Source organism: Manihot esculenta, chromosome 4 (genome assembly GCF_001659605.2).
Source record: "Manihot esculenta cultivar AM560-2 chromosome 4, M.esculenta_v8, whole genome shotgun sequence".
In the NCBI taxonomy this organism is placed as follows: domain Eukaryota; kingdom Viridiplantae; phylum Streptophyta; class Magnoliopsida; order Malpighiales; family Euphorbiaceae; genus Manihot; species Manihot esculenta.
This window is the reverse complement of record NC_035164.2, coordinates 33,997,934-34,024,784: the sequence shown is the minus strand read 5'-3', so window position 1 is coordinate 34,024,784 and position 26,851 is coordinate 33,997,934. Positions and strand designations below refer to the sequence as shown.

The 26,851-nt window shown below is 33.0% G+C and overlaps 5 protein-coding genes across 5 annotated transcripts; 3 read left to right on the top strand and 2 right to left on the bottom strand.

The window, feature by feature from the left end:
• Positions 1–2,028: 2,028 nt before the first annotated feature.
• LOC110614147 (telomere repeat-binding factor 4) lies at positions 2,029–6,731 on the top strand. Its single transcript, XM_021755632.2, has 6 exons — positions 2,029–2,293; positions 3,233–3,423; positions 4,619–4,703; positions 5,717–5,800; positions 6,013–6,289; positions 6,384–6,731. Exons 1-6 carry the CDS (start codon positions 2,144–2,146, stop codon positions 6,413–6,415), a joined length of 819 nt encoding a protein of 272 aa, XP_021611324.1. The 5' UTR covers positions 2,029–2,143; the 3' UTR covers positions 6,416–6,731.
• Positions 6,732–8,005: 1,274 nt separating this feature from the next.
• On the bottom strand, positions 8,006–10,731 carry LOC110613821 (glycylpeptide N-tetradecanoyltransferase 1). Its single transcript, XM_021755164.2, has 2 exons — positions 10,552–10,731; positions 8,006–9,620 (listed from the first exon to the last, which is right to left on the bottom strand). The coding sequence occupies exon 2, from the start codon at positions 9,593–9,595 to the stop codon at positions 8,291–8,293; it is 1,305 nt and encodes a 434-aa protein (XP_021610856.1). The 5' UTR covers positions 9,596–9,620; positions 10,552–10,731; the 3' UTR covers positions 8,006–8,290.
• Positions 10,732–14,668: 3,937 nt separating this feature from the next.
• LOC110613476 (eukaryotic initiation factor 4A-14) lies at positions 14,669–18,280 on the top strand. Its single transcript, XM_021754629.2, has 5 exons — positions 14,669–14,828; positions 16,337–16,406; positions 16,520–16,626; positions 16,902–17,332; positions 17,436–18,280. Exons 2-5 carry the CDS (start codon positions 16,339–16,341, stop codon positions 18,069–18,071), a joined length of 1,242 nt encoding a protein of 413 aa, XP_021610321.1. The 5' UTR covers positions 14,669–14,828; positions 16,337–16,338; the 3' UTR covers positions 18,072–18,280.
• A 2,126-nt stretch (positions 18,281–20,406) lies between these two features.
• LOC110612693 lies at positions 20,407–20,748 on the top strand. Its single transcript, XM_021753469.1, has one exon. The coding sequence runs from the start codon at positions 20,407–20,409 to the stop codon at positions 20,746–20,748; it is 342 nt and encodes a 113-aa protein (XP_021609161.1).
• A 1,160-nt stretch (positions 20,749–21,908) lies between these two features.
• On the bottom strand, positions 21,909–26,009 carry LOC110613724 (casein kinase 1-like protein 2). The gene is made up of 14 exons (XM_021754984.2): positions 25,615–26,009; positions 25,479–25,519; positions 25,092–25,161; positions 24,845–24,993; positions 24,664–24,759; positions 24,506–24,576; positions 23,992–24,053; positions 23,848–23,911; positions 23,665–23,749; positions 23,446–23,572; positions 23,245–23,327; positions 23,090–23,153; positions 22,857–22,996; positions 21,909–22,420 (listed from the first exon to the last, which is right to left on the bottom strand). Exons 1-14 carry the CDS (start codon positions 25,688–25,690, stop codon positions 22,130–22,132), a joined length of 1,419 nt encoding a protein of 472 aa, XP_021610676.1. The 5' UTR covers positions 25,691–26,009; the 3' UTR covers positions 21,909–22,129.
• Positions 26,010–26,851: the final 842 nt, after the last annotated feature.

Here is a 26,851-nt window from a genome sequence, read left to right as displayed (position 1 = left end):
CCGTATGAACAAATGTGGGACGTCGGATATAGTTGCTGTATCAGATGTGCAAGAAGAAAAGGTTGCAAGTGAATCTATGCCGTTGAATTGTTGTGGAATTGAAAAGATTGACGGTTCGATTGAGTTCAGTTGGGGGAATGTGGTGCAGGTGGGACCAAGAAGAAATTTGTGAGAAATTGGGCTGGGCTTGTTAGGCAGCTACATAGGGTTTGACTAGTTGGCAAACAATTCGATGCACTCTTCTTTTTTCCATCTTTTAACATTTGTTTTGTACCTTCCGAAGATGTTTTTTTCTTTAAATGCAGCTATTTAGGGCAGGGATTAATTTTATAAAATTATTTTAAATATTATATTTTGTATAATTAACTATTATATAAACTAGATTTTGAGTTTTTTCTTTAAGACAAAAGTTACATTTACTCGTCCATGTTCTTAACTTTAAGACAAAAGGATCTTGAAAGTTAAAATAAGCCTTTAAGAAAAAAGTTTCGAAACCTCATACCCTGCATATCACTGTTATTGCTCTCATTTGTTGATTCCTGCATCTCTAATTCACTACTCGTCCATGTTGATTCCTGCATACCACTGTTATTGCTCCCATTTGTTTTTGCTGGACTTTGAAAACCAAAGCATTTTGTTATTTCTAAATTTGCCACAATATGAATTTCATTAGCTGGATCAGTTGGTTACTATTATCATGAGAAGTTAAAAAAAAGCACAAAATTATATTCATAAGTCAATAATAATAAATAAATTTAAAAAAATGAATTTAAAAGGAGAATCGTAGTTTCATAAGTGAATATTATCACACAGTACAAATAAAATATTATTCTCACATTCAATTAATCACCCCAAGGCAATCTCTCTACCATAATTATTTTTTTTTATTATTTTTACATTCAATTAATCACTGCAAGACAATCTCTCCATCATTAATTATTATAAAAAAAAAAGAGTTTTTGAAGGTAGAAAAAAAACTCTATATATTTTATGAAAAAAATATATTTTGAGATTCAGATAAAAATAGAGTTTATAATGGTTGTGTCAGTTTAGTCTGAGAGGAGGATCTCCTCTCCTTTTATTATTTTCCTTTATCGCTATTGGATCAACTGTCTCTATTATATGGATACGAACGTACAAAAATATCAGGCGCCTGCTCTATGCCAAACGGTCGTTTAATTTTCTCCTTAACATGTGTGTAAATAAGTTTATTAGATGTATGGGCCGGCTGTCCCTTATCATTCTGGGCCCCAGAATCGAGTAAGGTGTGAGAAGATTGAAGCTCACGGGAGGCCTGACCTCAAAGTCGGGTGGTCTAGCCCGGCTCATTGAAAAGATCCTTTAACCCTTAGATTAGACCTGCCATCATGTGCTTGGTCTCAAATAGGGTGAAAAAGTCCATCGATCATTAAAAAATATTTAATTTTTCTTTTTTTTTTTACATTTGGTATTCATAGCAATTGATAATAAAAAAGATTACAAATTAAAAGAAATTGTCATATTAAGAAAATAACATAATTTTTTTAACAAGAACGTCATTTCATAATTTTAAAAATTAGACAGTTTATATACAAAATTTATTAATATTATAAACAATTAATTAAAAAAATTAATATATAGATTATTTTTATGGAATATATCTAAACTGTACGAGATAGTAAAGTTTATGTGGCGAGAGTTCACATACTCTTTTTTCTCATTTTATATATTTGTACATACATACATAAATGTATCTTTATTAAACATTTTATGAAATATGAAGAATTTTTAAATAATTGCGAAAATAATATATTTTACATTTTAAAATCGCAGTCAAGATTAATAAATTAAAAATAAATTTAATATTTAAAAGGATAAAAAAAAATTGAATAAAACATATTAATGAGAGAAGTATTCAGGACATTTCGAAAAAAAAATTTTTTTTGATGGACAGAAAAATATCTGATAAATTCCAAAGAAAATTAAAATCCTTAATATTGTAAAAAAAAAATCCCTAATAAATTATTTATTAGAGGGAAAAAGCTGGGGAGAAACAGATGTCTCGACATTCGCCATTGCAAAGAAAAAACAAAACAAAGAGAGCATATAAATCGAAAACGAGTGTGGAACAAAGCGAGAAAGAGAGCATCCCGCCAGGGGCATAATGGGAAACCAGAAGCAAAAGTGGACGGCGGAGGAGGAGGAGGCTCTGCTAAACGGAGTAGCTAAGCACGGTCCCGGCAAGTGGAAGAACATTCTCAAAGATCCCGATTTTGCCCCGTTCCTCACTCAACGCTCCAACATCGACCTTAAGGTTTGTTTATATTCACTATTCTTGCCATCTTTCTTTTAATTCCTTTCCCCTAAACCACTGCATTGTTTAGTTTTTGCTTTTGGAAGATTTTGAAAGTCTCCAGGGAAATGATGTTAAATTTGCTTTTGCCTGAGAATTTGATGAATTTAGGGCTTTACTTGTATTAGACGTGGAAGCCTTCAAATATATGCGGCTAAAACGCTATGCTTGTGCTTGGATTTACTTAAGTCACCTCTGAGTTCAGTAGTTGCGGGATAATAAGTTGCTAAATGATTTTGATTACTAGGCTGCGGTTGTAAAACTAGGATTTAGCGTTGTGAATTGACAATTAGGTCATTGTGAGAGGCAGCAGGCTTTTTTTCTGTTTTCTGAAGGGACAATTCAGCTTAGAAATAACGGAAGTATTGGTTGGTGTTTTACAAGCAGACAGCAGCTAGAGCAGTTTGGTGGAGAAAAGTGGTAGGATTGTGAGTGCTCTTCCTTTTGACTGTTCTATGCAGGGGCAAGGGTTTTATTTTTGAAGAAAGTAGGATATCTATTTGTATGTTTCAATTAGAAGTAGAAATTAAAGGGGTTATTATGTTAATGTAGGTGGAAAGAGTTTCTAATAGGTCTTAGTACTGAAATGAACTGGCTGAAATCTTTATGCTGATGCTTATTCTAGCATTTTAATTCAATTCATATAATCGCAACTTGGAAGCCCTGACAAAAATTTCAATTTATTCACTCTCTTTTTTTTCCCCCTTGTTCTCTATTAATGTATCTTGTGACTTTATGCCCATTTCTTCTGTCAAACTTTGTTCCATAATAGAGTTCTTGATGTTTCTTGCTGGTGGGATTCTTGTAAGTTAAGCTACTTTGGTTGCTATTGTTGGTATAGCAAAAGTTCAGGGGACCCTGCTTGCTGTTTTGCTGTCTCATTCATGCTTGTATACACAGGACAAATGGCGGAATTTAAGTGTTAGTAATTCTGCACAAGGTTCTAAGGATAAATCAAGGGCAGCTAAAGTTAAAACTGTAACAGTAACTCCACCCTCAAATGCACCAAACTCTGCTCCCGCTGATGGATCTGCAGATGCTCTTATGGACGACCTTTCAAACAATGCAGCGGATGGAAAGAACGCCCCAAGGTTGTCAAATTTGTCCTTTCTGGTGTCACTCATTTCTAGTAACCTATATGGTACATTTTTCCCTTGCATTAATTTTATTGTAGTTATTGAAGCATTCAGTTTAATCTTTGTAATGCTCGTAAAATCTAATGCTTGCTTTGAAAGTTATATTACTTGCAGCTCCATTGTTTCTTTTTGGAATTTATTTCTAGAAAATAACACTGATGAAAGTACATAATCAAAGTGACTGGTGATATCATCGGTTTTATGTTTGTGGCTATTTTGTAACAACCTCTGTGATGCTCATTTTGATGTAATTTTACAGCATAATCCATTGTGAAGAGAATTGGTTCAGATTCTAGGTATGACAGAATTTTCTTTGTACTTTATTTGAAGTGGTCAATCAGTGATAAAAAACAATGGAATTTTCTGTTGGACCTGATATTTGCATTGAACTGATATTTTAGCATTGTCATTATATCCAATATTTTTTAAGGTCAAGTTAAAACTTTCCTAATTCTTTTACATATTTTGTATTATTATTTACCTTATTGATGCTTTTTGTGGAATATTTTTGTACTCTTCTCAGTGGATTTTTAGTTTAGTGTTTTATGTTTATGTTTGCTGATCACATCTGTGGAACCTTTTCGACATTTATGAGAATAGTTATAATGAACATTTATTTTCTTTTTCCTTTGGGATTATTATTAGAATAATATGAAAAAAATTATATTACTAATTTGACGCGGACTTCAAACTATTTACAAAATCAGGCAGTGTACTAGAAAATGCCATGGTGTTCTCTTAGCAATTTGTCATTTCAATGATTGATGGAGAGAGAAAAAAGCACAATTAAGAAAACACCTTTTCAAATGGCATTTTGTAGAACACAAATCACATAATGTTGGTGAACATTAGAAATACCATTTGAATTGACATTTCCAGAATCACCTAAAGAGATACTATATTGTCTAAAAATGTGACTTTATGCTTTAGAAAAAGCCACTCAAATGGCATTTACTTGTGTTGTTTTTCTCTCCCCGTCAATTATTGAAAGGACACCTTGTTAAGGAAATGCCATTTTAATTGGCATTTTCTATTGCACTACTCTACTGTTGTAAATAGATTGGTAACATTTTTTTTCCCATCATTCTAAAAATAAACCCTCTCCCTTTTCCTATTTATAGGCATCTGATATAAATTTTCTGCCCACCAGGTACAATGCAATGATCTTTGAAGCTCTTTCGACCATAAAAGACACAAATGGATGTGATATCAGTGCTATTGTTCACTTTATTGAGGTAAGATGCATTCCTCCTTTTATCTTCTATGTAGTTTCTATAGCCAGCTGTGCTGAGAAACCATGATCTGGGTAAGAAAAAAGAAGCCTTTTAAACGTGGAGCTTAAAACATCCAAAAGGATATGGGAAATCAATTTGTTTTCACATCTGGCTGCATGAAATGATTTTCAAATCCCTTTTCTGTTGCTCTTCAAGCTTAAAGTGGAATTACAAGATCTTGAATTGGTTTTCCTTGTATGTCCTGTTTCTGATGTCGGAACTTTATCAGTATGATTTTTTTTCAAGGGATTGCTAGTGCTGTGTCACAACATACTGGACCTATGTCTTACTATAAGATATGCACTACCATTGCAGGGTGGCAGGGCTTACTTGGGCAAATAGAACTAGCACTTGTATTGAAGACAGCAAAGACTACTAAGATATCATCTTGGTTGTTGCATTATTCCTTTGGTTGTTGCATGTTCTTTGTGTAATATATAGTAGTTGAGCGCTTCTATTTGTTGCTTTTTTTTTTGGGAAAAAAAAGGGTGGGCAGGGTTTTAAGTAGCCTGATTCCACTGATTTTCTATTGTTTACATTCCACTTGAAGATAGAGATCAATAGGTGACATACAATTAAGGAAAATGGGATCCAGGGTGTGTAACTTCTGGACAAGTGTAATCTAATGTGGGCCTAATCCTCCAACTGATGGATTTCACCTTCACACAACAAGAACAACTAAGCCTTAATTCCAAAATAGTTGAGGTTGTGGATCCTATACCTCTGTTTGAAGCCAATTCCACACCATTGAATTTTGATGTGCTGTTGATCCCTTATTTCTGCACTTGCTATGTGTCCTTCAATGAACTGATGTCACGAGGTATAAATACAAATATGGCCATTTTTTAATTTTAACTATTTTGTGGCAATTTTTGTTCTTATTCTTTGAATCTGCATTGTTTTTAAGTTGTCTCTATTTAGTTTCATGAGTTGGGTCTGTTCAAATTATGACCATCTTCATACATGTGGTGCAGCAAAGGCATGAGGTGCCACAGAATTTTAGAAGGTTATTAAGTTCAAGGTTGAGGAGGCTTGTTTCACAAGGCAAATTGGAAAAGGTGAAAAATATTTTCAGGGTGCTACAGTGTTTGCTATGCTTTAATTATCTTTGGTTTGCTTATATTCACTAAAATATGATCAAAACCTGCTTCCTGTACAGATGTTATTGCCACACTGTATGGCTGTTTTTTTTTTTTTTTTTCAGTCTGGAGAATGCTTGTGGCCATCTGTTTATATGATTACTCGCTTTCTATATATCACCAACTTGCAGGTCCAAAATTGCTATAGAATCAGTAAAGATGCCTCACTGGGAACCAAAACGCCAACCCCAAAACAAAAGGATGTCAGGCCAAGGCAGTCACAGAATTCTGGATTACTCTCTAGCAAGACAGTGGAGGAAGCAGCAAAAGCTGCTGCTTACAACGTTGCTGAAGCAGAAAATAAGTCATTTTTGGCTGCTGAAGCAGTTAAGGAAGCAGAAAGAGTATCAAAGTTGGCAGAAGATACCGACTCGACGCTTCAGCTAGTGAAAGAGATCTATGAACAATGTAAATACCAAAATTCTTTCCATCTATATATACACTCAGCTATTCTCCAATTCTAATATTTTGAATTATGATAATGATATTCTGAATTCTACAGGTTCACGAGGGGAAATTGTTCTATTGGCTTGAGTTATCGAGTGTACAATTAGGAAAAGCAAAATTCTTAGTAGTTTTGGGCATCTATTATGTAAATTCATTGCGTCTGGGGATGGCTTTTTCTCGAGTTGCATTAGTAGCATTGTCCATCTTTCTTCCCCTTTTTTGAGACGGTTAATTGAAAGCTATAGTTGGGTTAGTGAAGGCGTGCTCTTGGCTCGAGTTGTCGAATGTACAATTAGGAAAAACAAAAATATTATTAATTTTGAAACCCATGTAAATTCATTGAATCAACTGATCAGATCTTAATTTATTGTTTACATCATTACATGGAATGGTATTTTCTTCAGTTTTCTTTAGGGTCTTTGACTTTTTCCCTTCTTTTCCTTGGAAAAAAGTGTAATTTAGTAAAATGTATACATTAGTCTCTATAGTTTTAGTAGTCTTTATAATTTTATACATTTTCGCAAGTTTCTGTGTTTTAAATATATGCTTCAAATTAAAGTTTGAAAAAAAATACAATAATGGTCATTTAACTAATGTGTTTATTTGTTATTGTAGATATCTAATTTGTTGATTTTTTAAAAGTACAAGGGTAAAATAGCTGGATTTTTAAAATATAGAAAAAGAAAATAATGTGTAGGTATCAATAAAATACAGTGATTAAATTTTAGTTTTGCTTAAAAAGATGAGTAAATACCTTGGTAACTAACATAGAGCCATATGCTTCTGTTTCATATGAACGATGGATTTTATTAATGGTTTGCAACTTGGTAGGTTTCATCCTTCTGTTGTTTTAGAACATAATAATTTGTTATCAGCTCTAAGACGTCACTTATAAGTAGCAAAACACAAAACCTAATAGCAAGGTGGATTATTTTAAAACTGAAATAAAAAAAGTTACTTAAAATTTACAATTTCATGCAAAGATTATGGCCCTCTTGCTGTTGAGGACAAGGACAATAGTGAATAATATTACAATAAGAATTGCAAAGCAAGGGCGAACCATTGGAACACGTGTATCCTCTTTGGTTCTGTAGTGTCTAGCAACTAGAGGAGGCTTAATGCTGTTCAAAAGGACTTTCTATTATAGCTAAAAATAAATCAAACAAAAATATGATTGTTAATGTCCTTGCCACCCACAAAATCCAAACAAAACCTTGATGTTACTCTCATAAATCTACCTTCAGGTCCTGATTCCTGCCATTCTGTATAGTTAGCCTCAAATTGATTCATTCATCTTAAATTGATGGAGCAAAACTAGAAAAGTATACTGTTAAGATGAGCAATTCCGCAATAAAACCCCCCTTCTGCTCCTGATTCCTACCATTCTATATTACCCTATAGGTATTGCTCAGTTGCTTATCTTCCACACATGTCTAGTTTGTATCCATCCTCTTAAGGTGAATGAATCAATTTGAGGCTATTCATTCAAAAGCAACTTTGGGACAATGTATATCATCCCAAAAATCAAATGCAAACCAATAAGCGATTATATAAATAAAAGCCATGACTACACAGGTAACCTCATTCAGATGATATTTCCCCCTTCTTATCTTCTTTATTTTTTCAGATACAATGCTGCATTACAGTGGCGATGTAACAAATAAGCAAGCACAAAAAAAACAAAAAAAATGAGGCCGCGAGTGACATAAGCATATTGCAGACTCAGTTCTAACAATTTGTTACAATGCCAACACTCCATAAATGCCTATAAATCTCACCATAAAACTGACAGAAATTTTTTTGTTTAAACAGTTCAATGAACCCTACAATCAATTTTCAGATTGTCACAGTTAATTAAAGCTTACAAACAACTAATCAACAAGTTTGACCAAAACAAAATTGTAAAGAAAAAGAAACCTTCAATTGGTCCACAGAGCAATTAAAATTCCAGAGTCCACCAGACTACAGGAGCACAAGCCCAAGTTCTGCAGCCTTCAGTGTTTGTCTAATTCGATAGTTGTAAAGATAATAGTGAAGTTTCCCATCACCAGGCCCAAATTTCAGTTCCTTCAAGAAGGACTCGTTGTGCATGACATCTAGTGCATTGAAAACATCATAGTCTTTGCGTTTTGCAACAATTAAAGCATCATTCATCAACTGGAGCAAAGGAGTCTTTGTTGAAACATTGTAATAAGAATATGCAGCCTTCAGAGTTGAATAATTCTGGTTGCCGAGTATGGAGGAAGGAAGCGTGTAAAAGCTGCAGAAATCAGTAATCTCATGAGTTTCCGGACTTTCAACCAGATAACTGTCCACAACATCTTCTTTTGGCAGAAGCCAATGCTCCACATCATTTTCATCAAAATCAGGCGCAACAGCAAACTGGCTCAAATAGTTCCTAATTAGCCTAGTAACTGCAGGAACATCATGGAGCTCCATCTTTCTAAATCCTGGCGTAACAGTTGACTCTGGTAACTTGTAAAGCTTGATTGTTCGACTCATAGTCATCCTTGCACCAAGCCTAGAAAAACCAACATCAATCAGCTTCTTCGGATTCAAAGACCTATGCCAATATTGACAAGTTGATATTGGTGTTGGAAGAACCACTCCAGCAGTATAAGCTGCTTGCCAGATGTTCTCCAAGTGAACTCTCCTTGTCACCTCCTTAATCATGACAGGAGCAAGTCTTTTTGATCTTAGCTTCTTATGAACACACAAGAAATTTATTTCTGCCATCATAACAATTTCATTATGAACTCGGATTCTTGCAGGAATCCCCGTGATAAAAGCAACCAACTTCTTCGAACTTTTGACACGGACACCAATGTGCCAGCTCTTGAAGTATCCTGGAGGGTGAAGAGCCCAGCGAAGAAACTCCTTCGAATAGTTAAATCTGAACATGTTCTCATCATCCTCAACGTAGTTATTAGTCAAAAGATTGTAAACCTCAGTGCACATCTCATCAGAGTTAATATTGCAAGTAACCCATTCATAAAGGTTGGGAAGGTTGTAGGGCTCTTGTTTTACCTCAGATAAAGGTGTTGGGGGTTCAATGGGGCCTTCAGGCAAACTGGTGTCCCCAATATCCTTGAATTGCCCAACTGGTTGAGTTTCCCAAAATTTATGTCTCTTTCCAAGAGTAAGAGATTCTTGAACCTTTCTGGCTAATGTATCAAGTGCAAGATCACTCTCAGAAGGTGCATTTCCATCAGAACTAGGGTTGGCAGTTTCTTCAGGTGAACCAGAGGATGCATTGCTATCAGCCATTCTTGGAGAATTCTGAAAAGGAAATCTGGAAGGAAAGAAATGACTCTCAATCAAGACATTTGAGTTGCACCAACCATTGAACAAACTGAAGTTCCATTACATTGCCACAAATTTAAGGAACCACTACACTTAGCTAGAAACTGTATTACGCTCAGTTGATCATTGTTTCACAGTTTTCAGATTCTTACAAGAATCTTAAATAAAACACAGCAAGGACATGTATTCAAAAAAATTTCAAGATAGAGTAAGAGAATTACTAAAGACCAAACCAATTTCAGAATAAAGTTACACAAGGCAGTTTCACAAGAAGAGCAAAACAGAAGGGAAATAGATTCTTTTCATAGTTGATAATTCAAAATAACAAGAACTTGTAAGCTGTTCTTAAACCTGGACAATCAATTTAGTTAGGACAAAATAGCCCCAGCGATGCAAACAGATAACGAAACATGACAGTTGTGGCTACATGAATGCTAGACCCTCAACAATGCTGCATTCAGAGAAATGCTCCCAAAAAAAAAAGCTCAACTAAAACTAATGTGTCCTTTGGAATCCTTAAGGTTTCTTTTTTCCCCAGCAAATCCTCTCATGGAACCAAATAATCAAAAGCTCTAACCGGTCTTACTTTCTTTAATTTTGTACAGTGTAAGATATAAATGATGCATGAATATAGTGAAGTGCATGCACATTCAACAAAAACAACAAAATAAAATATCAAGCTTTTATCTCTTCCTTTCTCTTATCTTCTCAGAGACCATTAAGAAAACCAAATAGCAAAAAAAAAAAAAAAAAATCTCCAAGGTCCATCTAAAGTCGAAGATGGCTACTGAATCTAACAAAGACAGGTTTTTCTTCATTCTTTTGAACCCAATAGAGGGAGGAGACGCACACACTAGATCTAGATGCTAATTTCTTTCATACTTAAATTACATATTTTACAGAAACTACTGAGTTAATACCTGGGATTTCTAAGTACAGAATCGAGAGCTTTAAAGCGATCGCCTTCTGAATTTTGAGATCTAGGGTTTCATATCTCTGTGCAGACGGAGACGCAGAGGAACAGAAAGTGTAGAGCTTTGGAGAGATCGATGAACGAAAAAGAGATGGGCTTGCCCACGACCATCTACGCTGACTTTTTGGGTATTTGAGATAAAGTTCATGGGCGTTTTTGTAATTTATATTATACCATCCTTCCCCTGTATTTGTGCACATTGTAAATTACAAAGCATTGGGCCCAGCCTGCTTGCAAGGAACTCATATTTATGAGATCTTCTGTTCAAATTATTAAATTTAACACGATAAAAATATTAAATTTCAATATTTATTTAAACCCGTCATTTATTATTAAAAATATTAATGAATTTATTATTATTTAAAGTTGAATTGTACTTTTTTTTCAATCAATTCAATCTTATTTAATGGTTGCATGTGTCTTAGTTCAACTGTGCCTTAATTTAACCGTGCCTTATTAGATCTACAATTTTAAGGAGGTTTTGCTATTTTCTTCTGATTTCATATGTTCTTCTTCTTTATTTTATAGAGCCTTAGTGATACCGTTTTCTGTTTGGATTACGGGTTGAGCTCAGGGGCGGAGGGAAAGTACGATAAAGGACACGTCCCGTACCGACGATTGAAAATATTGTAAAGGGGATGAAGATACCGCAGCGACGCAATCGGTGTCCTATCAAAGAGAAGTGCTTGGTTCCGTCACTTGTTAAACTTTCGGGCCACTCTCCTTGCAATTACTCTCTCCATCAGATTATTTTGTTAGTCAATATGTGATGTATTGTACTGTAGTGATCAGTTTCTACTGCGTTTAAGGTGTTGAGGTGTTGAGAGTGGCGGCGACGACGACAGTGGAAAGATGGCTGTTTCTGCCTAGCTCTACCATTTTTGTTTGTTTGGCCATGGGCCTTAGTTTAGAAAGCTTGAACTTCAAGGTTTGTTTTCTTATGGACTTTTATCCTGGATTGTAATTCTAGTTTGGAATCCTTATCAATTATATATTTATTTATTGATAAAAAAAATATAGAAAATAGTCAAATATTTTTAAATGATTCACAATTATATCCCATCTTTAACCTAACATCTTAAAACTGAAATTTTCAAAATTTTAATTAATTTTTTCATATAAATATATTTTTTCAATTAAAAAGAAAAGTTAGCTCAATTATAAATGAATCTATCATTCTATTATTAGAGATGGATTTTTCTAAGATGATAATGATTGTTGCGTATAAAAACATTACAAGTGACAAAGAAAGCGACCCATGCTGAGTAATAAGGCATTAGTAAAAGTCTTCCAAACTTTTTTCTTTTTCTTCCTTATTAAGTTTCCCAGAGGCGAGCATAATTCCTTTTTAATTTTTAAAAATTATTAAATGACCTATTTTTATTAATAAATTATATTATTTAAATTTGACATACTTGTTAAATTAAATATTTTGTTTTTTTATTTAAAAAATGTTAATAATAAGATAAATATCAAACCGACAAATAATTTGAATTGAAGCAAATGGGTATAGTTTGATTATATTTATTCTTTTAATTTAATTTTTTAAATAAATTATCATTTTTAATTTTTCAAACTTAAATTAAATCAAATTAACTCAACTCACCACCAACTTCTTAACAAATCACTATACAATAAGACTCTATTTGTTTACTTGTATTCAGAGAATAACCTTTTACGGAAAATATCTTTTAATTATTTAATTTTAATTTAAAAATATAAAATATATGAATAAATTTTTTAAAAAAACGAAGCTTAAGATTATGAATTTTCTCAAATAAAAAAATAAAAAAAGTAAAAGATGAACATGTACATGGGTGACATCCAACATTATCCAGAGGGCCCCATTTTCTTCGGATAAAAAATGAAAAGAAAACACCACCAATCAAATTCTATAATTTAGCAAATTTTAAAATAACCAATACTTTTTATCTTTTTTTTTAATTCATATATATATATATTAATGTTTTATTTCATCAATAATTTCAATTAGTCTCAGTAAAATAAGTAGATATTTAGTTTGAGAAATTTATTTTTATGTTTTCAGTATTTATTTAGATAGTTTTTGTTTTATTTTTTTTAAATTTGTAATTTTTATTCTTACCAATAAATTAATGAATATTAAGCTTAAATTATCTTCTTATAAATACACTCATTCATGGCTACACTATCATTTGTTTGTTAATTTTGGCAATGATAGTGATTTTAAAAAACATATATATATTTTTAAAAAATAATCCTTTAATTGTTTTTTATTTTGTTAAAATTAGTTTAATATTATATTGAATTTAGAGAATGAAGTAATAAAATCCAGATAATAGGATTTATGGTGGTTGTATAAACTTATCATCGATGATAGTATTATTTTTATTTTTATTACTTTTCTTACTTACGAGAGACGTTTAACGGTCTTTCTGCTATAGTAATCTCTATATCTGTCAGGAGATAGATAGATCCATATATACTGTAGCGTTAGTCTCCTATCATTAGGCTGATTTTCTCTAATAAGCCTAAATTTACAGACAGCCCGACCTGTTATGTGTTTCGAAGCTTAAACTTGAGCTGCAAAGTAGGCCTGCAAAACAGCGCCCTGAACTCTAAGCCTATTCTACTTTTGCGAACCCAGACCCTGCCTAAGGGATAAATCCCAACAGTTATCAAAACCCAGGAAAACAAAAAGCACACTGTCTTAAGCGCAAAGCCATATTGCTAGCTAGAGATGCAATTCCTCTTCATGAGAAATATTGGCCTTTAAAAAAATGAAAAATTCATCAACATTCAAAATTAATTTGCATATTTACGGTTAAGTATTTTATTTTTTGGTTCATATAATTTTAAAATCTATTATTTAATTTTTTAAAATTTTTAAAAAATTATTAATTAATCAATTCATATTAAAAATATTTTAAATTTTTTTAATAATATTTAACAGCTAAAATTAATAAAAAATTAATTATATATTTTTAAAATATTATAGATATTTTAATATATTTTTTAAAATTAAAATACTAATGAGTGAATTTCTCCTGACTAAATAATAATTTTTTTTAAATTTAAAATAATGGATATCACAAAGCTACTTTTTACTTGAACCAAATCACCAAAATCATCCACCATTGGTTCCTTTTGATTTCCAATTGATTATCTAATCACACTTTGACTATATATAATTACTAATAGATAATGATTTAGATTAGGAAATTTCTAATATCCACAATAAATAATTAGTATTCTTTTTATTTTATAATTTTTATTACTTTTTTATTATCTCAAAATTATTATTATTTTTTAATTTATAATAATATATAAATTAATTATTATAATTTTAATTAAATTTATTTTATTTTTAAAAAAATTTCAAAATATATATTAATATTTAATAAATTTAAAATAGATATAATTAAAAAATTAATTAAAATTTATATTTTTAATATGGGTGAAAAATAAAATAAATAAAAATTATAAAATGAGAGAGTATATTAATTTATAAATACACTAAAATGCATTGAAAATTTTTCAAAAATAATTTGGTTTGTTCAAAACAAGTGCAAAAATATTTAACCAATCTCATAATTTTTTATTTTCTTCTTTTAATATTATAATTGAGAGGCTAAAATAGAACAAATATACCATTTAAATATTATTATAAATATTGTTTTAAAAATAATACAGATTAGTTTAATTTATTTTATTTTTATTCATCTTAAATTATAATATATTTTCATCTTTAAAGAGTAATTCATTTATTTTATTATTTAAATTTAATTTAAAAAATTTAATATTATTCATCTAATATATATGATTAACATTATTTGATTGAAAAAAATATTTTATTAATAAAATGAAACTTAGAAACTCAAAAGTAATTTTTATTTGAAAAATAAGGACTAAAATTTTCCAAATTAGAGGAATATATTTGAAATTGTTCTAATGGCTAATTAGTTCAATTTTCCTGAAGTATCCAAAAAAATCCTGAAGTAATAAATGGGAAAGTTGGAGGGCAAATCCGGAAGCTCGGACAAAAATTGGAACAAAGGGTTTTTGTAGAGTACAACCTAAGAACATTATAAACAAGCGCAAGTCACACACACTCACTCTCTTCCCCTTCAAACTCCAAGGCGCAGATCCGAGGAGTTTGGGATAAAAAACCCTAGTTTTCTCTCTCTACTCTCAAAAAACCATCCAAATCTCTCTACGTCTCTTTACAAATCACCTCACTATCAGGTCTCTCTCGTTCTCTGTATCTCTTTCTGTATATATGCTTGTGTAATTAGTTTGTTTTTTTTTTTTAATTGTTGGTATCGGTGGTATGGAGAGATCTATACGTTGGTTTAATTTTTTTTTTTTTAATGTTTCAAGTTTGTGCTTTTACTTCTTCCTCTCCCTCTGGGTATTTGTTGTTGTTGGAACTGTTTGATGCTTTATATGTCTTTCTCTCTCTTGTTTTTCCTTTTTTGGAGGGTGATTTAGCTGTGGATTTCTATAAGGTAGTTGTGGTTTTTGTTTTCTTGCTGATGTTTTGGATCTGGGATTGATATGTTTGCTTGTTTTAAAGTTTTCATTTTTTTTCTTTGTAATGTTGTGTTATTTGATTGATTCTGAGGTCTAATAAGTTGTCTTGGTTCTGGGATATACTGGGTTGTTGGTTAACTGCTCCTGATTTGAGAAAACAGATAGATAATAGAGGAGTCCTAGATGTTTAGTCGTTTTCATAAGATTTAGAGGAAGAATCTCTTACTCTTGCCCTTGATTACTTGATGATGTAAGGTAAGATATTGAACTTGATTTGTTGATGCTATCAGAAACTGAATTTGTAAACTAGGTTTTTAATGTTTTCTTGTTTGTTATTAGGCCGCCAATTCCCTTCTTTGATAGAAGCATTGATCTATGGCTTATTACCCTTTTTTTCTGTTTTGTGGTCTATTTAGCTGGTATTTTCCTATAGAATATTCACATACTTTATTATCGACTGCTGTCATACAGTACATACACAAGGGCAGACATTTACATGTCTCTATCATTTAACACACCATATCATCAATTGGTGCCACACAGATGCTTGTTCGCATGATGATAGTCATTTCAGAAGGCCACAGTTTTATGATAATGTATTATTGTGTAATTCCAAAGTGGGGTCAAGTATTTGTAAACTTCACTTTTTAACATGAATCAATTTTTTTTGAGAAATACTCCTTAACTCTTTATACCAACCACATCATAAATCCTTGATTCTTTATTTGATATTTTGGAGGAGTAGGCAAATTGTTCTGGTGATGAAGGATTTACATCCAATGTATCAGATATCTGGCTGCCTCTTGAGTATCTTCTCCAGACACTGAAACAGAAGTTTAATGCTTGTACTCCTTTTTTATTTTTGGTTTACAAGTTTGGCTCTTCTGTAACAATTTCCTGCTTTTGTTCTGCCATATAGGATAATGAGTAGACAACAGTGAAATATTGTGTGGTCTGGTTGTTTTCTTTTCGTTTGCATTTGTTTTGTTTCATATTCTTCTAGTTTTAACTAAATAATTTATGAGACTTGTTTCGCTAGGTTGTGGAATTTATTGAACAGATAATCTGATTTTTCTCTCCCCTAACTTATTTGGTGCAAATGATGCAGTACCATAATGTGTTTATGTGCTTTATTGGTTTAGTTTTGTATTTTGTATTTTAACCCTTTCCTCATGCATTCCTATAAAATTTGCATCTAACACAGATTTTTCTTCATGCAGTCATGGCAGGTTTGGCACCAGAAGGATCACAGTTTGATGCTAAGCAATATGATGCCAAAATGAATGAATTGTATGTTGTGACCCCTGGATGTGTAGCAGGAATTCTTCATAGCACTTGATATATTGTAATAAAGTGATGTGAATTGATATAAATGTTTATGCACGTTTTGGACAACTTTGCAGGCTCTCAACTGATGGACAAGAATTCTTCACCTCGTATGATGAGGTTTATGATAGTTTTGATGCAATGGGATTGCAAGAGAACCTTCTGAGAGGCATCTATGCTTATGGTACTTTTATGTTTGCATATTTTTTATTTTGTTCCCTTAAAATGTGATGGTATTTGCTTATTCTTGTTTTTGAGTCAGTTTTTTTACCTAATTCCTTGCTTAAATGAGACTAAATCAGCTGGGATCCCATCCCACAGTAATGTTTGAACTTTGACGTTTTAACTGTTAATATTGTAGTACTCTTGGATGTGGTATCTTGGTGTATTTGCACCTCTCTTTTACCTCTTTATCTTGCTGAAGGATGCTGGCTTTCTTGTCCTAAATTTCTGTTCAAGGTTTTGAGAAGCCTTCTGCAATCCAGCAAAGGGGAATTGTTCCATTCTGCAAGGGCCTTGATGTAATTCAGCAGGCTCAGTCTGGAACTGGAAAAACTGCAACTTTCTGCTCTGGCATTCTCCAGCAACTTGATTATGGTCTAGTCCAATGTCAGGCATTGGTCTTGGCACCCACTAGAGAACTGGCACAGCAGATTGAGAAGGTTATGAGAGCCCTTGGTGATTATCTTGGTGTGAAGGTTCATGCTTGTGTAGGTGGAACAAGTGTTCGTGAGGATCAACGCATTCTCCAAGCTGGTGTTCATGTTGTTGTGGGTACACCAGGTCGTGTGTTCGACATGTTGAGAAGGCAGTCACTTCGCCCAGACTACATAAAGATGTTTGTATTGGATGAGGCAGATGAGATGCTTTCCCGTGGTTTTAAGGATCAGGTGTGATATAATAACCTCCCTAATCATCTAATCTAGTTTAGGAGCCCTTGACATGCTTATTGATCTTTGTTTCTTGGTTCTAACATGGTTGTCTGGCCGTCAGATATATGACATTTTCCAGTTGCTGCCAGCAAAAGTTCAGGTCGGTGTGTTCTCTGCTACCATGCCACCAGAGGCCCTTGAGATCACGAGGAAATTCATGAACAAGCCTGTGAGGATCTTGGTTAAGCGTGATGAGCTTACCCTTGAGGGTATCAAGCAGTTCTATGTCAATGTTGAGAAGGAAGAATGGAAACTTGAAACGCTATGTGATCTGTATGAGACACTAGCCATCACCCAGAGTGTCATCTTTGTAAACACACGGCGCAAGGTTGACTGGCTTACTGACAAGATGCGAAGCCGTGATCACACAGTATCAGCAACTCATGGAGATATGGACCAGAACACTCGCGATATCATCATGCGGGAATTCCGTTCTGGCTCTTCTCGTGTTCTCATCACCACTGATCTTTTGGCGCGTGGTATTGATGTCCAGCAAGTTTCCCTTGTCATAAACTATGATCTGCCGACTCAACCTGAAAACTACCTTCATCGTATTGGACGAGGTGGACGATTCGGAAGAAAAGGTGTGGCCATTAATTTTGTGACAAGGGATGATGAGAGAATGCTGTTTGACATTCAGAAGTTCTACAATGTGGTCATCGAGGAGCTGCCATCTAATGTTGCTGATCTCCTGTGATGAGAAATTTTTGGTGTTGAGGAAAGGGTTTCTTATTTAATGTGCTGTCTTCTCCCTTCTTGTTTAGTGTCTTAATTTAAAATCTTCAGACATATTTGACAGTTGTTCAATCTCATATGAGGCTTCTTCTCAATTGCAACCTGATGATATTGTCTAGTCCTTATTTTGTCCTCTTGGAAAGAAATGCATGTTGTTGTCTTTTATTATTATTATTTTTTCTGGGGGGGGGTTTCTGTATACCCGAATTACCTATTCTATAAATTATAATGGAATATTTGCTTCTGCAAGTATAATTTTTGTTGTCAGAGGAAGCAAATTGTGAGACGTAAGAGTCGGTATTCTATAACTATTGAAAACTAGACCCGTCTGTGTTTTATTGTAATTTTATTTTGTTGTTGAGTCCTTGAATGAGAGTTGTTTAATGGAAAAGTGAGATTAATGGCGAGTGCAGAAGAGTACCTCCTCGCTCTCTGTAAGAGTTCTCGGTAACTCAAAAGATTGCAGAGCTAAAGAGGACCAAAGAAGAGGAAAGCTTTATGCTCTATATAAGGAAGCAGACCATGTTCTACAGATCTCGAAGGGGGGGGGGGGGGGGGGGGGCGCCATTCTATTTGTTCTGTTCAATTGGGCTCAAATGTAGGCTCTTATTACCAAAATGACCTCAACTTTTATATTTGCTTTAAAATTTAAGTAATAATTTTTAGTTAGCCAATAAATAACTCTTTTTTCCTCTATGAATTAGTATAAATATAATAAGAATAATTTTAAATTTTTATTTTATTATATATAAAAGTAATGTTATATGTTAAGCCTATCGACACACTTATTTCTTAAATAAAGGTTATAATTTTTATATAAAAATAAAAATATCAATTAATATTTGAAAATATTTTACAGCTGGTAAAAAATATCTATTCGACCTCCTAATTTTTCTTGATGATGCATTGTTCACAATCTTATTTAATGAATGTCCTCTAATTTCAAAAAAGAAAAAAAAAAGATTTTCAATAATTCAAATGATATATGGGTCAACTATTCAAAAACATACATCATGGCCTGTCCATTTGCAGGATATACCCATGCCTTTATGTTCATATGCCTTTAATTGAAAAATATCAAGGGCCAAAGTGCATTCAAAAGAAAAGAAAATGGATGAAATGGTAAATTTTAAGAAAGAATTTAAATGCACAATGGGACAAAACAGTAATGGAAGCTACCCACCCTGCTGTGCTGTGCTGTGCTCTGGTATGTAATTCTTTTTAGTCGGTTAAAATTTAAAAATAAACAGATATTTTTATTCTTTTTTTCTTTCTTTTTTTTAAAAATATTTAAATGGTTGGTGGATGAAAGACTTAAATTTAAGACCCACTTTCTATGACTTTGGATAGCATAGAAGGATTAAGATTTTATTGGTAGAGTCAAATTATAATTATTAAATGTTAAAATATGAAAGGTGAAAAAATCAATATTTTTTAATATAAAAATAAGAGATAAAATGATGAATTCAGAAAACAATCTAATCAACATGATTCATTAGAAGAAGAAAAAATTAATCAGACAAAAGCTTAAATTAAGATATTATTATTATTTGCATTAGAATTTCGACTTGTAGATTAAGAAATGTCCTCATGATTAAATCTAACTTCTTAAATATTTTGTCAAAATTTGCTGCCTTCAAAAATTAATGTCTCTATTGCAACTCCCAACAACTTCATCACCAATCTCATTTTTTTAAATAAATAAATAAATACTTATAATTTTTTTATAATATAATATAGAGAATAAATAATAATTTTTTTTCTTAAAAATTAATCAAATTAATTCGTATTTTATTTAACATAAATTCTGCTCATATTTGGGAAGAAAAGATGGTGACACTTTCAAATTTAATCCTCAATCGAAGGATAAAAAAAGAAAAGAAAATTCCCAGCAGTCAAATCCTGAAATCCCCAAGTGACACATAGCCATCCATGACCATTCAAACTCAAGCAGCAGCCTCATGCAATGCAACACCACAGGCATAGATGTTCAATCTCACCACTCCACTAACTCCATTATTAAAATAAAAATTAATTTTTTTTATAACAAAAAAAAAAAAAAAAAAGATAAGCCGTTGTGCACAAGTAAAAGGGTATAAAGACAAGAACTAGGTATGTTCCCATCTCAAGAGTCCCACTCCAATACTCTCAATAGCAAAGCAATCCCAAAGCAAGATTTTTTTTTTTTTTCTATTTGCCTTTTCTCATTCATTTGTCCTATATAACCTAACCTTAAATTCTTGAATCTCTCAAAGTGATGTGCCTGTGATTCTTGTTTTCTTCTCTTCTATTTTGCAATGGAGGGTTTCAGATCCAAGTCTTGCAGAGATGGGAGGATGCAGATAGAGGAATACTATGGAGACAAAGCAGGACCAAAAGGGATGCAAAATTTAAGATCTTACAGTGTGAATTATGCACAGCCAAATCAATTTGGGAAGGAAGTGAAGATCAAGAAAGGGAAAAATAATGTTGGGTCATCTTCAAAAAGCTGGATTTTAAATGATCCTGAGCTGCAAAGGAAAAAAAGAGTTGCAAGCTACAAGGTTTATGCCATGGAAGGCAAGATGAAAGGATCCTTTAGAAAGAGCTTTAGGTGGATCAAGGACACTTACACCCAGATGCTCTATGGATGGAGGTGACTATAATCATGAACCCTGAACCCTAAATTACGTCTAGAGAGAGAAGAGAGTTGAAGATCTGATGTATTTCTTTCTCTTCTCAGAAGTATAAATATTATCTCAGTTTCTCAGGAATCTATATGGTAAGGTTGTAACTTTTTTTCTTCTTCTTTCGTCTCCAGAGAAAGCCAGATCTGGGAAATTGATTCCACTATATATATATATATATATGATTAGATGAGTTTGATGAAGATTTGACAGATTAGCTTGATTTGGGGATTAAATTTTCAATGTTATGTATGGGTAATCTACTAATCTTGGATTGTGCTACTGTAGTATTGGCAAGTACAGATTTGCTCTGTTTCTTCTTTTTTTACACTTGTTCTGTGGGATCCTTTTCATTTGATTATTTGATTCCCGGAAAACAAAGTGATCCATTAAGCTTTTCCTGCTGCTTGATCACTTGTTAAAACAAAATAATAAGATAAATGTAATTTGGCGAATTCAGAATGTTCATTTATCTTTTCATTTTGGCTTTTTAAAAAAAAATAAAAAATTTGGAAAAGAGACAACTTGTTTAGGTCAACATTGAAGGTTGCTGAAAATGAGGACGAAGAAATGAAATTCAAGAATTATATAAATGCAAGCTGTTCTGAGTTTTGACCATGGGAATTCGCTTGCCTGTTTTGACTTTATGATCATGTTTTTAATCATACTAAATTTATTTGATTATTTAAGTAACGAATTGGCAATACTATTAAATTAATATTTAATATTAATATAGAAGGTGAAATCTAAAATCTATTAAATTTACTCGGATTCGACTAAAACTCTGACTAAATTTACCATCAGACTAAACTATAACACTTATTATCAGACTAAACTATAGTTATAATTTAAACTCTGCAACTAAAATTATCAGATTTCAGTATCCCTTGTTCATTCATAGTTTTTTAAGTAATATTTTTAAATAATTTGTAACAATTTTGTAAAAACAGATAAATATAAATAATAATTTTATATATATAAAATTAAATGAGTTCGAACAGTACGTGGATTAGCCTTAATAATAATTTCGAATGCTATTTGATTTAAATTAAAAATTCAATCAAATCAATTTAAATTTAAAATATCAGCTCAGGTATTAATTTTTTAAAAGCACGTACAGCAAGGATGAGAACTAACATAGAATTTGAAACTATTTATTGCTATACATATTCCATCATGTGGTAACAAATTCAACTGTATTGTTTGCTGATGTACCAAAAAGAGAGAATATGAAATTTGATTGCTTAGCCACTACCAACGATATATAGCGACACATAACAACGCATATTCCACTTTCAGGTGTGTGTATCTGATTGTAAATTTACAGTGGGAAATGTACCAAGTTCTGCATTTCTTAATACTGAATCCTTTCTTCATTATTGAAGTGCAGGCTCTCAATGCCCCGAAGAGTTGATTCAAAGGTCTTTACTTTTGAGGAGTTTCTACCAGAAGGTGGGTGCTTCTGCTCTGAAGATACCATGGCCGAACTTCTTTGACCGCCATAAATTTTGACGGCAGGGCTCACATCTGTTATGCGAGAATGAGTTGGTTCAGAATCATTCCCAACAAGTGCTGCATCACGACTGCTAGAAATGGCAGGTCTCCTTGATGATCCGATAGTCGGCAGAAAATTTGAGCTGGATAACTGCCCATGTCCAAGCATACAAAACGAATCCAAGTAACAATATTGAGTATTAATGAAATTATCACCATCTTCAAAACACCAACACAGCATGCACCAGTGAAGTTAGTCCAGCACAACGACGCAAATTAAAATTCAAAAACAGGACCTAATATAATTCCATTTTCAGTAACCACACCCACCAACATGTATACAACTCCATAAAATTTCAGATACCATTTTTTTTTTCGGGGGTGGGTGGGTGGTGTTCTTGTGAACTCATTTCAGAGCATCATGCCACCTGGATTGTGCACGCAAGCCCCTAAAATTGATCAATGATCCAATTGGCTAAAAACTATGCATAATGGAGTTGAAGACAAATAATATCAAGTCCTAATATCTGCAATAACAAAAGGTATTGACAAGATCTTTTGTGTACATGCATATAGAAATTACTTACTGTAGCATCTTTGGATACAGGTAGATCAGTTGCAATTGGACCTTTCTGTTTCGATAAATTTACAGAACTTGTAATTGGTCCAGAGTTTCTCTTTCGAGAGGGATCTGCTGAAGGCCAACCAGGTCTACCATCTTCCCCACCTGTGATCAAGTGCAAAAATCATATATGTTATGCACCTCTCCAGACAAATAGATACAAGAATATAAAACTTATAGGGAAGGCAGTGGAGCAACCTGATTGCTTGTCAACATTAGCACCAGCAGGAGACATGCCAGAGCTTGGTCCAGCACCAGGGCCCTATGGAAGATATAAATGAATATCAATTATACAGATTAGCAACCATACAGTTAGATGCCCTGAGAAGGACAATAGTGAAATCAATGCTTACAAGTGCACGAGTAGGAGGATTAGCGATCTGGGATTGCTGATATTTCAAAATTGTCCAATCAAAGACATAGTCAAACTGGAAACCTGAAGTAAGAAGGAAATCTAACTGATTATTGTGGCACAGCACTTTATGTTATTAATGCTTTAGATTTCCTGCCTGTACAAGTATAACATCCCAGAGAAAGAACATGAAAATTCAAACCTTCACGAATAAAAAGATCACGAAGCAGCCTTTTCAGATAAGCATAATCTGGTTTGTCATCAAAACGGAGTGAACGACAGTAATGGAAGTACGAAGCAAATTCTGTGGGATAACCCCGACACAAGGCCTAAAGAGGAAGCAGAGAGATCTTAAATCAGTTCAATAAAGCTGAGTATATCATAAAATAAAGATGCCAGTAAAAGACAAGAACTCTTTTACCTCAATAGAAGTGGAGACTTTCTTTTCACTGATCTTTTCATACTTCTGCTTCTTGGTCCCTGCTTTTAGTCCTTGCCAAGGAAGACTACCGTGCAACAAACCATGCAAAGATGGGGTCAAAATCAAGCAAACCATGCAACAAAAATATGGAATGAGCTAATGATGAAAAACTGGGATGTTTACCTTCCTCTTAAAAAATACATCAGAACATATCCAAGGGATTCTAAATCATCCCTGCGACTTTGTTCTACAGTTATTTAGTCAATAACCAATTAGGACTTACACCAGGAACACGCTGAAAATTAAAATAAGATAGCGATTACATACCAATGCCAAGATGAGTATTCATGCTAGCATATCTTGCAGTTCCTGTCAAATTCTTATTTTCTCTGCAATTTGAATAAGCACATCAGTTCCAAAGTAGCACTTTATATTATTTGAACTGAGACCAATATTAATTGGTAAGTGCCAAAATAAACACTCAGAAAAGAAACCATCAAATAACTGCCAGTGCTCAAAATAAAGTTCACCAGTATTACCACAGTAATATAAACGTGTACAAGCAAAACAAACCAGCTACACTAATTAATTACAGACTAAAGCAGATGTACTCCAGTCTACTTATCAGTTATCAGATTCTGACAAAAGAGCATCTGGCCATACCATGTGTTCGATACTAAACAAAGTAATCATGCAAAAGCATCCATTCATTGTACATAAACAAATCAGACACAATGCATAAAAATAGAAACAACAGGTTAGGCAATTAGATTTCACACTGAACCCTCGGAAACAATAGATATTAAATGCACTAGCCCTCTTGTAATTCAAAAATATTAACCTGTAAGGAATATGCTGATGTGTTGAAGTATCTCTGTACTTCTTAGCCAGACCAAAGTCAATGATATAGACCTGCATTCAAATAGACATTAGGGAGCAAACGGAAGACAGTACAACAAAGCAAAAGTGATATAACAGAAATCAGTATGAAACTAATACCTGATTGGCACGCCTTCCTAAACCCATTAAGAAGTTGTCTGGCTTAATATCTCGATGGAGAAATGATTTGGAATGAACAAATTCAACACGATTAATCTGACAGGAATATCACAACTGAAATAAATAAATGAAAGAAATACAAATCATTCAATGTGTGCATCATTGGAAATTAATGTTCTACCATCTGGTCTGCAAGCATCAGAACAGTCTTCAGAGACAATTTCCTACTACAAAAGTTGAACAAATCTTCAAGACTAGGTCCCAGTAAATCCATCACGAGGACATTATATTCTCCTTCAACACCAACCCATCTAATATTTGGAATTCCAGCTGCCAAAATTACAATAAGTAACCATATGAACAATCAGGAAAAAATTTAAAAGAAATAAAAACAAAGGGTAACCACAACAACGAAGAATAACCATTACTTCCTCCTTGCAGAATCTTATACAACTTTGACTCGTACAGCAACTGAGGATGCTTTGTCTTGGCGGTTTCCTGGTTAACAAAATGACAATAAGAAGTTCACACCTAACCCAGTAAAGCAGGTTAAGATACAAGAAACCCACACCATTGATGAACTAGAATTCAAGTAAATTCACAGAAAAATCACAAGAGAGAAGCACGAAGCAGTCAACATCTTATTCAACAGAATAAAGCAGCATTGAAACTAAAGCTCATATGCTTTTTTTCTAAGCAATCATCTTCAATGCAGTAGTTTTTAATGATACCCATATATAATTAACGACCTAGAAACATCATCCTTCTAGCTAAAAGTAAACAGAACTTAGCCAAAAAGAAAAAAAGATACTCACAAGCTTAATTGCAACTTCCTCGTTTGTTTGAATGTTAGTACCTGAAAATATCCCAATAAAAATTACCTAAATTAGTCGGAGAGAAAAATCAAGAGATTAGTAAGTATTTACAAAAGAGTGTAAAAGGAAAACAAACCGAGATAGATCTCTCCAAATGATCCGCTGCCGATCTTGCGACCGATACGAAACTTGTTACCAACGCGCGGCTCCATAGTAGGTCAAACCCAGAAACTTTTTTCTCTCTCTATAACAATCAAAAACCCTAAGCCTTGGAGAAAACAAAAACCCCTCTCCCCTATGTTCCCTCAAAATTTTGTTTTAATAAAAAGAAAAATTAGGGACCCTACAATTGTCGGCGCCGATGACGATGATGATGATAAGAAGTAAATCAACGGAAGAGAGGGTATCGAGATGAACTTTCTCTCTCTAGATGTTTATTATTAAGAGAGAGAAAGGAAGGAAGGGGAGAAAGGAGGCATTGTTTTCTCGTTCGTGTGATCTTTCGTTCCTTCCACTCGAGAGTGCGACACTCTTTGAAGACTATTTAATTATGTTCTTGTGATTCAAACGTTTTTCTTTCCCTAAAACGACGTAGTTTGGCATATTCCCTCCTTCAAAAATTTAATTCGAACCGAATTGAATGAGAGTGATTCGGTTTAATGTCGATTTCAAACCCGAAATGGACCGCAATTGAGTCTACGCCCGAGTTTGATGTTTCATTCTCTGACTCTCTCCCATGGACCATAACTTCAAAGTTATATAATAAAATAAGTTAAATTCATAATTCCAAATTAGACTAGTTAATAAATTGGGTCTATTAATAAATTGTCCAATTTTATTGATTTAATTATTATTTTTCCATTAGTATAATTTAAATGTCAATTCTATTAAGCGAATGACCAAGGAAAAAAATTGGCAGACAAGAATTGTTTGGTGGTGTAGTTATTGACTTGGTCTATTTCTTGTTGTTTCTTTCTTTTGTCAAGGCGGTTGGTTAGCTTTGAGGAGAAAAAACAAAAGAATATTACAATTTATGGATTAAAATTATTTAAATATAAGAATATTATAAAATAAAATAATTAATTAACATAAGATGCACGGTCATATCTTTAACACTTGGAGAGCAGTTGAGCTCTCCTAGAAAAGTCGAATTTAAGAACAATCAAAGCTCACTATTGTATACTGACTCATCAAAGCCTACTGACTCATTAACACACAATTCTGTGTACGGTTTAAGCAGGTTGAACTGATTTGATCCTTTAATAATAGTTGAATCTCAAACACTTCGATTCTTACTACTAAACTCATAAAAAAATAATAGGTCAAAGTCTCGTAACAACCCAGCACACCAAACCACAATTATGATTCAAAAC

What these genes read in the sequence shown, in the direction of transcription:
- LOC110613724 (XM_021754984.2), bottom strand. Translation starts at nt 25,690, where the DNA reads ATGGAGCCGCGCGTTGGTAACAAGTTTCGTATCGGTCGCAAGATCGGC. An exon ending in TGATGCTTGCAGACCAGATG is followed by an intron (nt 24,760 to 24,844) that starts GTAGAACATTAA and finishes TATTCCTGTCAG; the next exon opens with ATTAATCGTGTTGAATTTGT. An exon ending in AAGTCTCCACTTCTATTGAG is followed by an intron (nt 23,573 to 23,664) that starts GTAAAAGAGTTC and finishes CTTCCTCTTTAG; the next exon opens with GCCTTGTGTCGGGGTTATCC.
- LOC110613821 (XM_021755164.2), bottom strand. Translation starts at nt 9,595, where the DNA reads ATGGCTGATAGCAATGCATCCTCTGGTTCACCTGAAGAAACTGCCAAC.
- LOC110612693 (XM_021753469.1), top strand. Translation starts at nt 20,407, where the DNA reads ATGGAGGGTTTCAGATCCAAGTCTTGCAGAGATGGGAGGATGCAGATA.
- LOC110614147 (XM_021755632.2), top strand. Translation starts at nt 2,144, where the DNA reads ATGGGAAACCAGAAGCAAAAGTGGACGGCGGAGGAGGAGGAGGCTCTG. An exon ending in GCTCCAACATCGACCTTAAG is followed by an intron (nt 2,294 to 3,232) that starts GTTTGTTTATAT and finishes TTGTATACACAG; the next exon opens with GACAAATGGCGGAATTTAAG. An exon ending in CTATTGTTCACTTTATTGAG is followed by an intron (nt 4,704 to 5,716) that starts GTAAGATGCATT and finishes CATGTGGTGCAG; the next exon opens with CAAAGGCATGAGGTGCCACA.
- LOC110613476 (XM_021754629.2), top strand. Translation starts at nt 16,339, where the DNA reads ATGGCAGGTTTGGCACCAGAAGGATCACAGTTTGATGCTAAGCAATAT. An exon ending in GAGAGGCATCTATGCTTATG is followed by an intron (nt 16,627 to 16,901) that starts GTACTTTTATGT and finishes TTTCTGTTCAAG; the next exon opens with GTTTTGAGAAGCCTTCTGCA. An exon ending in CCCGTGGTTTTAAGGATCAG is followed by an intron (nt 17,333 to 17,435) that starts GTGTGATATAAT and finishes TCTGGCCGTCAG; the next exon opens with ATATATGACATTTTCCAGTT.